Below are 14,518 nucleotides of genomic sequence, written 5' to 3' on the forward strand. Positions count from 1 at the left end.
CTGGAACAGCGTGGAAATGATCGTTCGCGCATAATATGTGCTATTTTGTTTCACAAATGTGCTTGCGATTTCAGTTGAAACGCGTCTTATACCATTAGTCGATAGTGAGTTAGTATTAGGCTAATAAAGTAGTAGACATCAATGCTACTTCATATACGTCCTTGTCTTAAATTTTGTGACAAATTCCTAAGAACTGCTTCTAGATTCCTGTAGGGAATCCTACAAGAATTTACAAGTGTTATAGAAAATTCCAACAATAAATTTTCTTGTGTCTATTCGTGGTACTGAAGATAGTTATATTGGAAATTCGAATTATACGTATTATATTCCAAATTCCATACCCAAGGGCGGTCCTAGATAGAGCAGTAAATACGAAAATCACGAGAGGCCCTGAAGAAAGAGCATTCAGAGTATAACAAAGAAAGAAGAGTGGTAGAATATGACAAAATACATTTGTTATGATTCCATTTATTAAATACATAGGATAGATTATGCGTTTTACAATACTGTGCTTAAAAATCTTACGGTTATCTTTCGAGGGCACGCTATGAATTAGTTTGTCGACATTACAATAATTGCATTTTAAAGTATGATAAGCCTAAGCGTGTCCCTACTTAAAATCTTCCAGGACCCCTTTAGCCTTGTGAGGCAGTTCAATAAATACATGGCTTATGAACTATTCCAGCAATTACAGTCTGAAAATAATAGAAAAAAATTGAAGCTCAGTGACAATGTGGCATAGACAATATGTTGAATGTACTTACGGGCACTGCGCTAGTTCGGGAAAGTCACACCGCTCTGCGACCCTGTTCCAATGCAATCCCGGAGCGCAGAACCGCTGAATTGGCGTTCCGGACTGGCAAATGAAGTACTCCTCGCAAGACTGGTTACCAGGGATAAACACGACCACATTTGGATTGTCGACCGGTGGGCAGACAATCTGGTTGCAGTTCACACGCAGTGCACCGATGCAGGCCTGCCGGGATACATCAAACGCTTGGCCGGCTTCGCAGGTTCCCAGGAACGAAACGCCACTGGAGCAGGTGATGAACTGATTGCACTGCGTCGGGTGCAACAACAGCTGTACGCCCACTTGCTCGGTGCACACGTGACAGAACACATTTTCCGGAAAGTCGCACAACTGGTTCGCTTCGTTGAAATAGAAGCCTGGCGGGCAGCGCGCAAATGATCCAACGCCCTGTTGGCAATTGAAGTACCCGTCGCAAGTTTGCAAATCCGACACAAACATTCCATCCGCAACGCCCTGGCACGGATTTCGCTGAGCGGACGCTGTAGTGACCAGCGCGATGATCAAAAGCGCACAAACCAGGAAGCTTTGGAACGGCATGGCGTCGAGGGTGGTTTAAGGTGGTGATTATTGCTTTGGCGGTAAAGTGAAATCCGCTTAGATTGCGTGATTAGTTGATACTGATGTGGCGTTGTGCCGCTGCGCTAACTTTTATACGACTCACGAGCAGCCTAACGTCGTGCTGTAAATCACACTTTTATTGCCCCAAACCAGACGCCAGATTAGCTAGGGATGAACCATTTCCTGAATTCATTGTATTTCGGCAATCTAATCGGTTCGTACCATCGGGTACCGAAGGCTTGCTATAAAATTGGCCTTATAATCCTTACTGTGCGAATCTTGAATGAATGCATTGAAACATGTTACCAAACTACGAAGTATGGAGTCTTGATAAGAGTTACGACAGATTTAAACTGTTCCACGTGATGAGTAATGGATTGTATTGTTTTGATTTCCAAATATTGCCCAATCGATGGAAACAAAATTGTGCATGAGTCAGTGGCTGCAGAGAACGTTTACTTCGACACGTGGTTCAAGGTGGTCCAAGCGACTAGAAATTAGAAGAAAATCAATTGCCGCAAAACAAAAGGTGCAGATAGTTCAAGTTCGAGTGTTTTTAGCTTAACTCAAAAAGATCACATAAAACTAGGACAACAGGTAGAACTGACCTTTAAAATACGGTTTTGCATTCTAGGTCTGATAAAAGCAGAACAACGTTACATCTAAAGCCCGCAAAATAGGTTAGCATCAAAGAATTTTCATCACAATCTGCATTGCGTTCTTGGCATCTAAAATGGGAATCGTGGTATCAAAGTCCGTGCCATTACTTTCACGTAAATTTCAAAATAGATGGGGACCGAATGGACCGAATTGGGGTTAATCCACAATACCCAACATCACAACAATGATTCACAAGTCTCAAACAATTGCCTTTCGCCATGGATCAAAGTACAGCAATGAGTAGCTCGTTCCCATTCGTTTACGAGTGATCTTTCAATAACTGATTCATTAACGGAGTGATGGATTGCATAGCACAAAACGATCAATGACTAGGTTTAGGATGCGCAACGTCATGTGCTGGGTAAAGGAGCAAATTGTGGACTTCACCCACATTTTGGCAATCACCTGAACTTATTGTAACTGTTAGAAACACAATTCTTCGTTCCGAGTGCGTACGCAAGTCATCCTAAACTCTGATCGATATATTCCATTTAGCAACAAAACAGTAACCTACATTTTACACTTTGTCAATCAACTAATGAATTGATTGAATCAAAACATTTCCAACTCAGCAACCACCAAAAATTGTTAAAAAAAAAAGTCATAGTTAGAACATAGGAGAAAGAGTTAGAAATATAATATATAAGAAATTTGCACAAAAGTGTTTTACATGGTTGGCTATCCAATATGGGGAATATGTACTAATGTACTGAATGATGACAAAATGGATTGCAACAAAATTAAAATACGACTATGAACATCAGCTGAGCTTGTCAAAACCCCTGTTTCGCCCTCGACAGCTGCCGATGGCTACCATTTGAATCACTCCATTTCATAAGACCTTGGTAATCCATGTGTCCCCAGGTCTGCGACTGTATTCCTTACTACATAAATACGCAAGTCATAATCTTTTTCCCTCAGGCGATGTATGAACATAGGCACACACCCTTGAGAATGTTTCGATGGCGAACGAACGTCTCTGGCTATTTTTCGGGGTATAACGTTGAAGCGTCTACGTAAAAAGGCGAAGAATTCTTTCGTCTGGGAATCCATGATTTAGCAGAGAGATAGGAGAAATGTATAGCTAGCAATGGCACATACTTTGAATAAAATAGAAAATCGCATTAAAATTTTATAAACATTTTTTGTGTGTTAAAAACAGTCTCAATCTCAACGCACACCCCTGGTATGTCAAGCAATCACCTGTCCAACAAAGCAATAACTTATAACATACCTCAATACAGCTGCCTATATTAAAAGCCAAGTTTTATGTTATTTATCCAAGATGAATAAAAAACGTGAATAAAAATAAGTTTCAACTATACATGTTCTAATAAATATTTATTCGGTTGATGTAATTTCTACTATTCAAATGTACAGGAAGTAAAGTAATTAATTTTCTAAGAATAACACTTCCAGCGCCTTTTGTTTATAATAGTAGACTTATATTCTAATATAATGTGCACCCATGCTACCCAGGGCACCGGAGCCCTCAGGAAGAGGGTTCGATCCATCCGCGCACCTGGAATCTTCGGTTGGTGTACGGCACATCGAGTCTGTGATATCGAAAATCAGTGTCGGCGCACATTCTACCGGCACGTCGTTCTGCACGCCATTCAGGCAAACAAAGTACGAGTTGCAGTTCGCCGGGTTTCCGATGAGGTGTAGTCCGGTTGGGGGACAAGTGGTAGGAGACGGTATACTTCCTTCGACCTGTGCAAAAGAAAGATGTTGGACATTGCGACATTCATGTTTGCAGACAATTCGCGAAACAAGCAGACACGGAACTACGAACTAATGAGGGCGCAACTCCGCAACAGACGTTCGTACTTACACATTCGACGTTCTCCGCCACATCGCACCGTTGCGCAATAGGATCAAACAGGAGCGTCGGAGCACACTGGCGCGGCTCGGCAACGCCTCCCAAGCAGATAAAGTATTGGGAGCAGTCTATTGGATTAGGCAGATTGACGGGAACGTTCGGGTTCAGGTTGCTGGGACAAACGCCAATGTCACATTGCGCCTCTTCTGCTGTAAAACAAGCCCCTTGTACGGCATCGAACAAGTATCCTTCGGCACACTCGCGTCGAAAGCCGATACCATCGAGGCAGAGTGTGTAGAACGAACACTGGCCATCGATGGGCTCTAACGTCGGTACGTCGCCATTCTCGGGGCAAATCAAACACATGACGTTCCACGGAAAATCGCATAGCTGCTCTGCCTCGCTAAAAACATATCCTTCTGGACATTCTCCCGGAATAGATTCGCCGCGGAAGCAGGAGAAGAATGCGTTGCACTGCTGAAAGTTGGTCAGAAACCTGCCGTCTGGCAGCCCAGCACAACGATCGGTATTCGAGACCGCACCTGTGGCGAACAGTGTCACCGTAACGGGGAGTAAGAGCCACTTCGGATTCATGGTACCAAACCTTAAGCACACCGAGAGACGGATATGTTCACCTTTGAACAAGGTTAGCGAAACTGACACGCCCTGAGACAGTTCGGGGAGCTTTTGTATTACGCAAAAAAACCCCAGGACTATCGCCACTGGGCGATAATGGATAAGTGAGTTCGGTATGGTCACAAGTGTTGGTCACGTCACGTCACACTCGTGACGATCGATTCTCATCCTGCTGATAACTGTAAAATTACGCTCTACATTTCACCTTCCGCCGAAACGCAACAGAATTGCCTTTGCATTTCCCGACTAAGGAAGTAATCACAATGTATAACGTAGACGTGGTAGCAAATTTACAGCAATTACCCTTCGCAGTTAATCTGTTTCCTCACCAACACCAGGTGCACCAACCGAAAATCAGTCGACAACAATAGCTGTAAATGCTTGGATAAGATAAGACCGTAAATCCGTCTCCGCCTGCCAATGGAAGCTTATCGCGCCGGGATACTTCCCGAATCTTGCCGAACCTCCTTCACACCGTGTGGCGGTTGGTTCACCGTGACTCAAGCGTTACGAATTTAGTTGACCCGCTCCAGCGCAGCAACATGGCCGGGACTGTGAAACAACCGTTACCATTGGCGCTGCTTCTGCTGACGTGCGTGCTAACTGTGACCGTAGAGTGCTGTCCAGAGGAGAGAAGATGCTTCCCGGACGACATTGTACAGGTCACCTGCCAAAGCAACTCCCTCCCCGAGTGGACGAATGAGCCCAGCATAATTGACTGTAGCATGTATGTAACGTGCATCAACGGGGTAGGTATACAGATGTGCTGTCCGGTGGGGGACTACTTCAATCCTACCACCCTCGTGTGCGATGATGCGGGCAATGTGGAGTGTAACATCGAACCCCCACCGTGTACGGATCCGACGACAACGGAAGCCACTACGAGTCCAACACCTGAAGTTACTACACGCCCGGAAGAAACTACCACTACTATAGAAACAACAACAACTCCAGTGCCGGAAATTACCACAACAACTGAAGAAACGACAACAACAAGTGAAACAACGCCAGAACCCACAACGCTCGATCCAGAGCCCACAACAACGTCACCGGAAGAAACTACCACGCTGGATCCAGGCGGAACAACTCCGTTGCCGGAAGATACCACCACACTAGACCCTGAAGTGACAACCGAGTTACCTGGAACTACCACAACTAACGATGATACTACCACAGTAACTGGTGAAACGACAACCGTAGTCAGCGTAGATTTGGACGCGCTATGCGCTAGGCAGTCTACCGATGGTCTCCTGGAGGTGGCTTATCCCGGACAATGCCACCAGTACGTGATATGTGCTGATCGAGAGCTGGTTGGTACCGAGACATGCCCGGCAGGATTGCATTTCAATCCCATACTGCTAGTTTGCGACTCTCCCGACACTGCCGAGTGCACCGAGCACATCTGCCGAGACAATCCTGAAGGCAGCCAAGTACCCATGAAAAGCGTAAACACATGTGAAATGTAACGTCTGGCGAGCATTGACTTTAAGCTTAAAGGTTAAGTAAGTGAAACTACTGTTTGTTTTTCAGATACTATATCTGCGTCGGCAGCATCGCAATAGTACGACAGTGCGCTCCCGGTACGATCTACGATCCCAACAATGACTGGTGCATCGGCGAGGATTTGGAGAACCCATGCGTGGTAACTAGTCAATAGTCTCTTCCGCTTCACCATCAAAACCATTTTTTAACCTGATATATTTCTGTTCCTTAGCGCGACCGTCCACCTCCGCCACCGGATTCCGTGATAGAGCAATGCACGGAGAATGACGTACTCTCAAAAATTAGGCACCCCGTGCAGTGTGACGTTTACTACCGATGCCTTAACGGCGAACTGTTTGGACGGCAATGCCCAGCGGGACTCCTGTTTGACACCGACCGCGACCAGTGCAATCTAGAGAGTGTGGTTGAATGTGACGAGCAAGACGAACGGCTGCTGACGGAATCGATCCGTAGTAAATTGGGATGATTTCTCTGTTGTTCTATAAAGTTTACCAGAACAGAGCTAATCATGTACGAAAGATAACGCAGTTTTTTTTTCACGGTTTTTTAAGAAGTCGTACGTTTACAGCATACAGAGGATGTAACATGTAACGGGTGGCTGGTGGCCAAACTGCTCAGCAATCTAAATCCTCCGCAGAACAATGGAACCATTTTGAAAGGATAACAAGGAACCTGGAGACCTACCTGGTACGCACTAGATGTACTTAATTCGTCTTACTACATTAACCCAACCTGCTGGAAGCTGCGGACGAGCCATTGGAACCATACCCCACATGTTCTGCAGATGCATACTTCAATATTCAGATATCGTGAATTTACGCGACTCAGTTATTCACTGCGAGTGGGTTCGAGAGAATTCATGTTGAATTTTATCGGACCAACAGATCAAACCCAGAGCCACACTCTTTGCGCCGCTCTCCGTTTGTCGATGCCTGTTATCGCTTTTTATGAGTAAAAACCTAGATACCTTTGCGTTATCAGTCCTCGCCTTTCGACCCGCTTCTTTTTTAACAAGGACGGCGGAAAAATTCCTTACACATTGTAGCCGAACTTACGAATGTATAAATAGGTCACCAATCGTAAGGCTTCGAGTTTGTTGTTCTACCTTCTAGCGCCGAAAGGATGTTGCCGAACGATATGCGCAGTAGGTGCGTGAACACTTGTTAAGCAATGAAATAGTATTCGATCCTGTTTCGTTGTGCTTTCAGACTCGGTTGCGGCTGTTTGTCTTATTGCGATGGTAACTGGCATCGCTCACGCACAGAGCTGTACCAGCTACACCTACACCACGTTCCTACCCGATGGAAAGAAGTGCAATTTCTATACCGCCTGCGTGAACCAACGTGCTACTCCCTTGGTTTGCCCTTCCGGCTATCACTTTAACGTTCGAAAGCAACTGTGTGACTTCCCTAGCGAAGCAGGGTGTATCAAATGCCCCGCTGTTGGGTTTGCTAACATGGCCGTCGATGGAAGCTGCAAAAAGTTTGTCCAGTGCTTTATGGGGACAGCCATCGATCGCGAGTGCCCACCCGGTCTGATGTACGATCCTGCCTATGGACAATGTAACCTGGACACAAGGGTTGCTTGTAAGTGATCACCGTTAACAGCTACTTGACCCTACTGCTCGGATATTACGCATCATCTGAAAATAAATATTTTTAAAGGCATCTGAGTGGAAGTTGCATGTTGACCCCGTGTGTATTGACTGTGTTGAACACAGCGCCCCACACAGCATCTAGACATTCGTTACGGCGAGCGTTTACTACACTCCACTACCTAGTAGCATTAGTAGGGTGTGACAGAAGACATATTCATATTGCACATTGCATATTTGGGTAGAATTTTTATTAAAACATACCGAAAGATCACTTCGTAATAAAAATAATTACGATACAATACTTCTTATTTCTTGGTACTATGCAATACCTAACGCCTATCCATAGCCAGGCAAATAAGCGCAACACTTTGTTCTCGCGATCCTTGAAGAATCGTCACAATAGTCATGAAGATTTAAAGAAATACGGCCCTCTACCATAATCCCTTATCACTAGTGCGCACGTTCGACGTGCAATTTACTTTGTTTTACATTACTTCGAGAACGCATCATTGTATTACACGAATGTTTCTATTAGTTTTTTCTGTGATTACTATAATCTTTGAAAGGCGTATCTTCTTTCCTAACGTCCTGACGAGTTTGAGCACTATCTATTAATCGAATTCTACAATCCGGCCATTTTCAATGGGTACCGTTCTTTCTGTTGAACGAAGAATCGGAAAAACAGTCCACTTGGTGATACTCCCTCTTTGATGTACTACCGTACGTACCACCTGTACCGTGTTCTTCCTCTAATACTCGATCCGCCTTGCCTCGTATGCTGTGCATCAATACATTGGAGTTCTCTCTCGGAATTTCTCTTATCTTCTCCCCGCGACCGGCATCCCGCATGTTCCTGACCGTTTCGGCCCGTTGTTGGACTGCCAGATCGATAGCTAATCATAGATGCCTTTCGTCGTAGTACTGTTATCGGTCATGATTATATCACTATTTTATCATACGATGGTGGTGGCGTTTCATCCATGTCCTTTGATGTTTCTGGCAGCAGTATCGCTATATGGTACGGAGGCGGTGGTGCAACTATGCTCGCCAGGGAAGCGTGCTGATGACCTCCAACGTTTAGTCCTCCAGAAATGCCACCACCGACGCTCCCATTTAGCAGCGGCGACGGATTACTGCTCATCAGCTCAGGGTTGTTCTAAAAGAAAACGATATTTCAATATGGTCTACGTGCAATCTGATGGCGAAGCCGTTCGTCCATACCTGCAGGGAGCTTTGCTCCGCATTGGAGATCGTCTCCGATATCACATTGTTGCCTGGAATCTGTAATTCCCGTGGACGCCTCCAAAGCGATACCGTGCATGCCGCCAGGAAGAAGGTTGCAGAAAAGGCGCAGAAAATGAGGACCTCCAATCCGGTGCCCTAGGACGGCGTAAAGGAAGAAGAAGGCGTTATGAAAGGGCTAGGCCTCGGCCAATGCGGAATGTTACCTGGTGGTCGAAATAAAACTTGGCACCAGCTACGAACACTGTCGCTAGCGCCAACGATGCCCACATACCACACTTCAGGTGCGCAGGTAACAGCTGAGCGTCTTGACCAATTTGGGGCTGTGCGTGCTGTGCGATGGCAGCGATTCCCAAGTTGCTGCCACCCTGTTCAATCTCAGCTCCAGAAGTTTGCGCCGATGCACTGTAGACAGTTCAGTCGGGAAAGAATTCGTATTCGAAATGAAATGCAATAGTCAAAGAATCAATCTTTATCACTCGTAGCGAGTCTACCGGTGGAGTATTGCTTCTCTAATTCTTTGCTTTTTAGTTCTATAAGTATGGACAACGTGTTTCATAGCCAAGTAAACCAAGGAGGAACCTGCTGTTATGATCCTGGATGGATGATCTTATCCTATGGAGATCATATTGCCTTATTAAACTGGAGTAGATAATGAGTAAGTCACTAAGCCGAGTTAGTGTCAAACCTAGTTAGGAGAAATCTCAGCCGAGTCTTGGTGTGTACGATTCGCAAGTGCCTAATCGTGTTTCGCGTTAGACGAAGCATTATAGGACTGGAAGGAGGCCCCTCACTGTTCACTTGCCGTAGCCTGCTTTTTCATGAAGTTTCTACGGAGTCTTTCTAGTGAATTTTCGGGCGAAATTAGTATTTCTGTTCGCCGCGTAAACATAAGTTAGAAAACATCCTCAGAAAACATCCTTTTTAAGCATTCATTTTTACCTGTAGATGTGGTTCATCGACACAGGTACGTGGTAGTTATGTGCGTTGTTGCTCGGAGATGCATTCGACTGCAGGTTTGGGCTGGTTTGCGGATAAGGCGTTGGCGCAGGAAGTATACTGGGGCTGTGGGCATTGTAATGGCCGCTGCTGTGCAACTGGACCTGGTGCACCTGTTGATTGGCCGACTGTGCTGCAACCGGCGGTACCGGTTGTTGATGGTGGTTTTGGTTGTGATGCGAATTGTGATGATACTGCTGATGATGTGACTGTGACTGATGTTGATGCTGCTGACTTGATGTAGACGAGTTGTTGTGAGTCGCCGCTGCACTCGAGTTCGCTTGAGATTGCGACTGCTGCTGGTGGCGGTAGAAATGGGGCCGGGTACAGTCGACCGTTTGAAACCGATGTATTGGGGTGACCATTGATTTGCGGGGCACTCGGCGCGGATGGCCAAAACCCAGACCACCGCCACCGGACAAGGATGCTGCCACTCGGGCTCTGCCGAAACCACACGCTTGCGATCGTTTGTCAATCCAAAAATGCATTTCGCCACACGGCACCAGGTTTGGGCTCGCTACACGCTCTCTGTATCCGTCCGGCGGTCTAGTACAAACACCCAACTCTGGGCACCGTTCCAACTGATGACAAGTTCAAGTGGCGGAGCAAAACCCAAAACCACTTCTAGCCTCAAAACGGTTGGTTGACGCGTGGATTAGGCATTTTTGCGCTCGCGTTGACTCTGGGCCCGCCAAACGACTGAAAGCGCAACATGCCACAACTTTTAAGTTGCTTCCCGAGGAGTCGACCGTTTTTCGGATAGTGTTTTAACGGTTCCGTAGCTTTGTAGCAACATTCTTCCCATAGCTTGTGATTAATCTGCGAAAGTGTACACACAATTAATGTCGAAGATTGATTGCTTCAAACAAAGAGCTTCATGCCCAAAGTTTTACCATGGTTAAAATCGTGATGGTCCATGACGGGTTATCAGTACTACAAAATAGAAATGTAACAGAGAAGTATTTATTTATTATTTATTTATTTATTTTTATTACAACGGGCAGAGTCGTATTAATGTTTGCACCTTAAGGAGATCTACTGAAGTTGACACACTGTCTGGGTTCGAACTGACTTCTTTGGCTTAGCAACCGACTAATCGATGCAGCGAGACGGATGATCTACGGACGAGCCGCAATACAGAAGTACTTGATAGAATATACCCCAATATCTAGAACAAATTTTTGTTCGTTTCAGTAACATTTTCATGGAGCACCAGAGCACCCCTCAACGAACAACGAGAAACCCATCCTCACTGTGGTTTTAGAGGTGTTTTTATCAATTGTGCCTTGATCAATTGAGTTGACTTTAAATTACAACACAAAGCATTTCAAGATCAAAGCATTCTCTATGATTATTACAAATTATGAACATCAACAATAAGTAACTCGTAACAAACCCCCAACCGCAATCCAAGCCCGACAAAGGCATCTCCAATGCCTAAGAAATCAATAAACACCAATCCACAAGTCCAAAAGTCTGTCGTTTATAGCAACAGTCTATTAGCAACTACATTTTCCTTTATTCGCAAAATCGTATTTGTGGCACTTTTGTCAATAAACCAATTTTATTTTCCTCATTTAAATAGTTTTGTACAGTGGTAAAGTTTTAGAAAGTTCTGTAAACACATTCGTCAAGCAACGCTTCTTCGCTAAAGCTTCTATCTTCCATTAAACACAATAGGCATCATTCGCTAGTGAGGTATCAGCTAAAGAGGCATTAGTATTAACGCTTGACCCCACCTCTGACAACTGCAGCAGATAAATATTTCACTTCAGTTCACCGATCGAACGCCAACCTCACCGGCAACAAAGTGAAGGAACTTCGACATCAACTAATGCCGACCGGCAAAAACCATCAAACGCTTTCCCCGCATGTCAATATTAATTTCAACAACGCTTGTCTGATGCAAGACTGCATAAATAATGAACATAGTGAAATTGAATCATTCCCATGCGAGGTCTGCAGTCCGTCGCCGTAAAAGCAGTCAAACTGTTCACAGGCAGCCCCTTGGAACACTTGGAATGTCCAGAACGTTGCAACCAGCATCCGCCCGCGTGACGCAAGGAAGATCAATAATCTATGGCCTAATTTAGTTAAAGCCGACACCACAGCTTGCAATGCGGTGCCTTGCCCACATTTGCCCAGCAGCTGTTGCCACTTTGCGAAAAGCGGAACCCAGCTTTGCCTATTCGTTTACCCAGACGCTTCAACATCTTGTCTTCTGATCAAACTTATATAAATCCGTTCGAAACGCGGTAGAGGCATCGTAAATAGGTAAAGAGACAATTGAACGTATGATAATGCGTAACAAATTTAATTTATAATTATAGTAGTTGTAGTTTCAAAATTATGATGTTTAAGTGGACTGTTATTATTTTTCTTCCTTCTAATCCTTGTGGTCCACATGTTTTGGTAACACTTTGCGAAGTACTCCAATCATTCTGATCTTAGTCCATGACTGAGTTCAGCTCCGTGCAAGAATGTAACATTCAACAACTTCTCTATGCTATCCTACAATAACTTGTATATGATATGAGCTCATCGTGATTGATTCCTGCAGAAGGGTAATTGAACTGTGTGTGTGTGTTTGTGTATTTTTTAGGTTTTTCGTAGAATCACTAATTCCCACCGTCGCCATACCTTAGTCTAGTGGTCTTCAAGGCTCTTCAAGACTCTTCATCGCACTTAGGCGCGGTCATCCGTTCCTTAAACATAACAAATCTTGTTCCCCTTTTTCGCTTCAGCGCCACCCAAGGCGCACGACGCCTTGACAGTTTATGCTCAGCACACCCCCCGCAACATCGAACCTTCAGATTCTCCTTTTTCACTTTTATCTATCGCTCCCCGTCCCCTTGCTAGTCCACGCGGTCACGGGCACAACAGGATGTGGTTCGCTTTCCTAGCTGAGTACTCAAATGTGGCCAGCACGTGAGTGTGTGTCAGTGCCGCGCGAGAGAAGTTGAAGGTTTCCCGATAACCTCACCTCACCCACACCGTCATCATCATCAGGGGCCTCTGCAGTCATTCGAGGAGCCCTCCCCCCCGTCACAACGATTCCTCCATAGCTTCATCATGCTTTTCATAAGTTTTTTTCCCTCATCGTCTGCTGTGGCTGCGACTTTCATCACTCATCCGTCACATGTGAATTGCAGGATGTACAAAAAGTCTCCTCCAAATTCCTTTTTTCACAGGTTGCCAACGTACATGTGACGCGGTGATGCTGATGTGCATTCCTCCCGGACGCACACTTCCAGCGTGGATGAAAAATATATCAGACATCAAAGAGACTTCATTGCTGCCGTGATGACATTTTCATCCCTACCCACTTCGTACCTAGCCGTTTTCCGCGTTTTCCACGCGTTTGCACCAACTGTTCGGGGGTTCGATTGCCACGATGACACTGTCGAGCGACTAACACTGCCCCGTTCTATTTGTAGCTGCAACGGACCGGGTGGGGCCCAGCTGCTGTACCGACGATGGCACTACTGAAGGAAGCAACAGTATTTACAGGGTATCCTTCTGACGTTGAGCTCACACCATCACTAGCATGTTCCGGCACGGGGACACGGGCGGACGGTCCGTCTGGCTAGCAGTCGATAAGTAAGGATGCAGGATGCGGACCAGCACCGAAACGTTGCGCACTTTATGACGCTGTGCCAATTCACATCCGTGCCCGGAACGTATTCCGATTTTCATTACTCGCATTTTCGCTATCCTCCGGGGAGGATTGGTCGGATCTTAATCCTGGTTCATTACGCTTTGATTCTTGCTCACCTCATATTTCTTCAAGCACTGTTGCGCAGTGTTCATCGTACGACTCGTCTACTCTGAAGGACGCTAGAGCATGCCCACGTACACTTTTCCGGTCTCAGATTGATAAAATGCATTTTTTAATCGAAACGTCGTGCACACAGCGAGCAACGCAAACACAGCCCCGGAAGCTGTGATGAGCCAAACTTACACTTGAATTATGGTTTATGAATGGCGAATTAAAAACACACACACACACACGCGGCAACACACACCCAAGGGAGCTTGGGAGCTCTGGGAGTAGCACGGGAAACCAGAAACCAGCCTTCTCACCAGCTGCACAATCACCTCAACACTGACCCAGTCACTTTGACTTCGGTAAGGTCTTTTGCAACTCCAATCGGCTACACTCTCTCTCTCTCTCTAGCTCACTCTCACCATTTTCATCAGCTTTTCCTACCGGCTCTCACTCTCGTACCGGACACATTCTCTAGGGACTCATTGCTTTGGAAAATCTTTTCTATTGTCGAATACACTCCGTTCTAGATAGCAGACCCGCCGACTCCAGCGTAACGGTTGGGGTTTGAAATGGTTAATGGTTGGCAGCGAAAAACACAGATTCATCATTCTGAGCTTAACGTTGTGGTCTTTTTTTTAACCTTCACTTTTCCACGGCGAAACTTCAGTCTCTCGTTCGATATAATTCAAACTCGGTGCTTAGGCATATTCCATATTTAATTAAACTATACAACCAACACGGTTTATGGGCTTATAGAACTCCCCGTCCACTGTGACTTTCCATGGAACTTAAGCGGTTTGTGTACGAAAACAATCGTTGCCCTTGATGTACGCGCCCTATTGTTAGCTCTTTCCGTATGGCACTGAGAGGAAAGAAAATTTTCCGCACACGTTACTGTGGCCACTACCTAGCGCAATACAC

General features: G+C 45.5%; 4 protein-coding genes across 4 annotated transcripts; 2 read left to right on the forward strand and 2 right to left on the reverse strand.

The window, feature by feature from the left end:
- Positions 1 to 688: 688 nt before the first annotated feature.
- On the reverse strand, positions 689 to 4,445 carry LOC128278831 (peritrophin-44-like). The gene is made up of 4 exons (XM_053017557.1): positions 3,864 to 4,445; positions 3,496 to 3,742; positions 765 to 1,290; positions 689 to 695 (listed from the first exon to the last, which is right to left on the reverse strand). Exons 1-4 carry the CDS (start codon positions 4,443 to 4,445, stop codon positions 689 to 691), a joined length of 1,362 nt encoding a protein of 453 aa, XP_052873517.1.
- A 584-nt stretch (positions 4,446 to 5,029) lies between these two features.
- On the forward strand, positions 5,030 to 6,144 carry LOC128278832 (mucin-2-like). The gene is made up of 2 exons (XM_053017558.1): positions 5,030 to 5,949; positions 6,018 to 6,144. Exons 1-2 carry the CDS (start codon positions 5,030 to 5,032, stop codon positions 6,142 to 6,144), a joined length of 1,047 nt encoding a protein of 348 aa, XP_052873518.1.
- Positions 6,145 to 7,112: 968 nt separating this feature from the next.
- Positions 7,113 to 7,584, forward strand: LOC128278833 (peritrophin-44-like). The gene is made up of 2 exons (XM_053017559.1): positions 7,113 to 7,134; positions 7,199 to 7,584. Exons 1-2 carry the CDS (start codon positions 7,113 to 7,115, stop codon positions 7,582 to 7,584), a joined length of 408 nt encoding a protein of 135 aa, XP_052873519.1.
- Positions 7,585 to 7,926: 342 nt separating this feature from the next.
- LOC128278381 (uncharacterized) lies at positions 7,927 to 10,737 on the reverse strand. The gene is made up of 5 exons (XM_053017107.1): positions 10,722 to 10,737; positions 9,772 to 10,647; positions 9,036 to 9,234; positions 8,809 to 8,967; positions 7,927 to 8,743 (listed from the first exon to the last, which is right to left on the reverse strand). Exons 2-5 carry the CDS (start codon positions 10,314 to 10,316, stop codon positions 8,525 to 8,527), a joined length of 1,122 nt encoding a protein of 373 aa, XP_052873067.1. The 5' UTR covers positions 10,317 to 10,647; positions 10,722 to 10,737; the 3' UTR covers positions 7,927 to 8,524.
- Positions 10,738 to 14,518: the final 3,781 nt, after the last annotated feature.

The sequence above is a fragment of the Anopheles cruzii genome, chromosome 2, assembly GCF_943734635.1.
Source record: "Anopheles cruzii chromosome 2, idAnoCruzAS_RS32_06, whole genome shotgun sequence".
Taxonomy (NCBI): Eukaryota; Metazoa; Arthropoda; class Insecta; order Diptera; family Culicidae; genus Anopheles; species Anopheles cruzii.

What these genes read in the sequence shown, in the direction of transcription:
- LOC128278381 (XM_053017107.1), bottom strand. Translation starts at nt 10,316, where the DNA reads ATGCATTTTTGGATTGACAAACGATCGCAAGCGTGTGGTTTCGGCAGA. An exon ending in TCGATGAACCACATCTACAG is followed by an intron (nt 9,235 to 9,771) that starts GTAAAAATGAAT and finishes AACTGTCTACAG; the next exon opens with TGCATCGGCGCAAACTTCTG. An exon ending in AGTTTTATTTCGACCACCAG is followed by an intron (nt 8,968 to 9,035) that starts GTAACATTCCGC and finishes ACGCCGTCCTAG; the next exon opens with GGCACCGGATTGGAGGTCCT.
- LOC128278833 (XM_053017559.1), top strand. Translation starts at nt 7,113, where the DNA reads ATGTTGCCGAACGATATGCGCA. An exon ending in GTTGCCGAACGATATGCGCA is followed by an intron (nt 7,135 to 7,198) that starts GTAGGTGCGTGA and finishes TTGTGCTTTCAG; the next exon opens with ACTCGGTTGCGGCTGTTTGT.
- LOC128278831 (XM_053017557.1), bottom strand. Translation starts at nt 4,445, where the DNA reads ATGAATCCGAAGTGGCTCTTACTCCCCGTTACGGTGACACTGTTCGCC. An exon ending in TGGCGGAGAACGTCGAATGT is followed by an intron (nt 3,743 to 3,863) that starts GTAAGTACGAAC and finishes TCTTTTGCACAG; the next exon opens with GTCGAAGGAAGTATACCGTC. An exon ending in CGGTGCCCTGGGTAGCATGG is followed by an intron (nt 1,291 to 3,495) that starts GTGCACATTATA and finishes TGGTCACTACAG; the next exon opens with CGTCCGCTCAGCGAAATCCG.
- LOC128278832 (XM_053017558.1), top strand. Translation starts at nt 5,030, where the DNA reads ATGGCCGGGACTGTGAAACAACCGTTACCATTGGCGCTGCTTCTGCTG. An exon ending in AGCGTAAACACATGTGAAAT is followed by an intron (nt 5,950 to 6,017) that starts GTAACGTCTGGC and finishes TTTGTTTTTCAG; the next exon opens with ATACTATATCTGCGTCGGCA.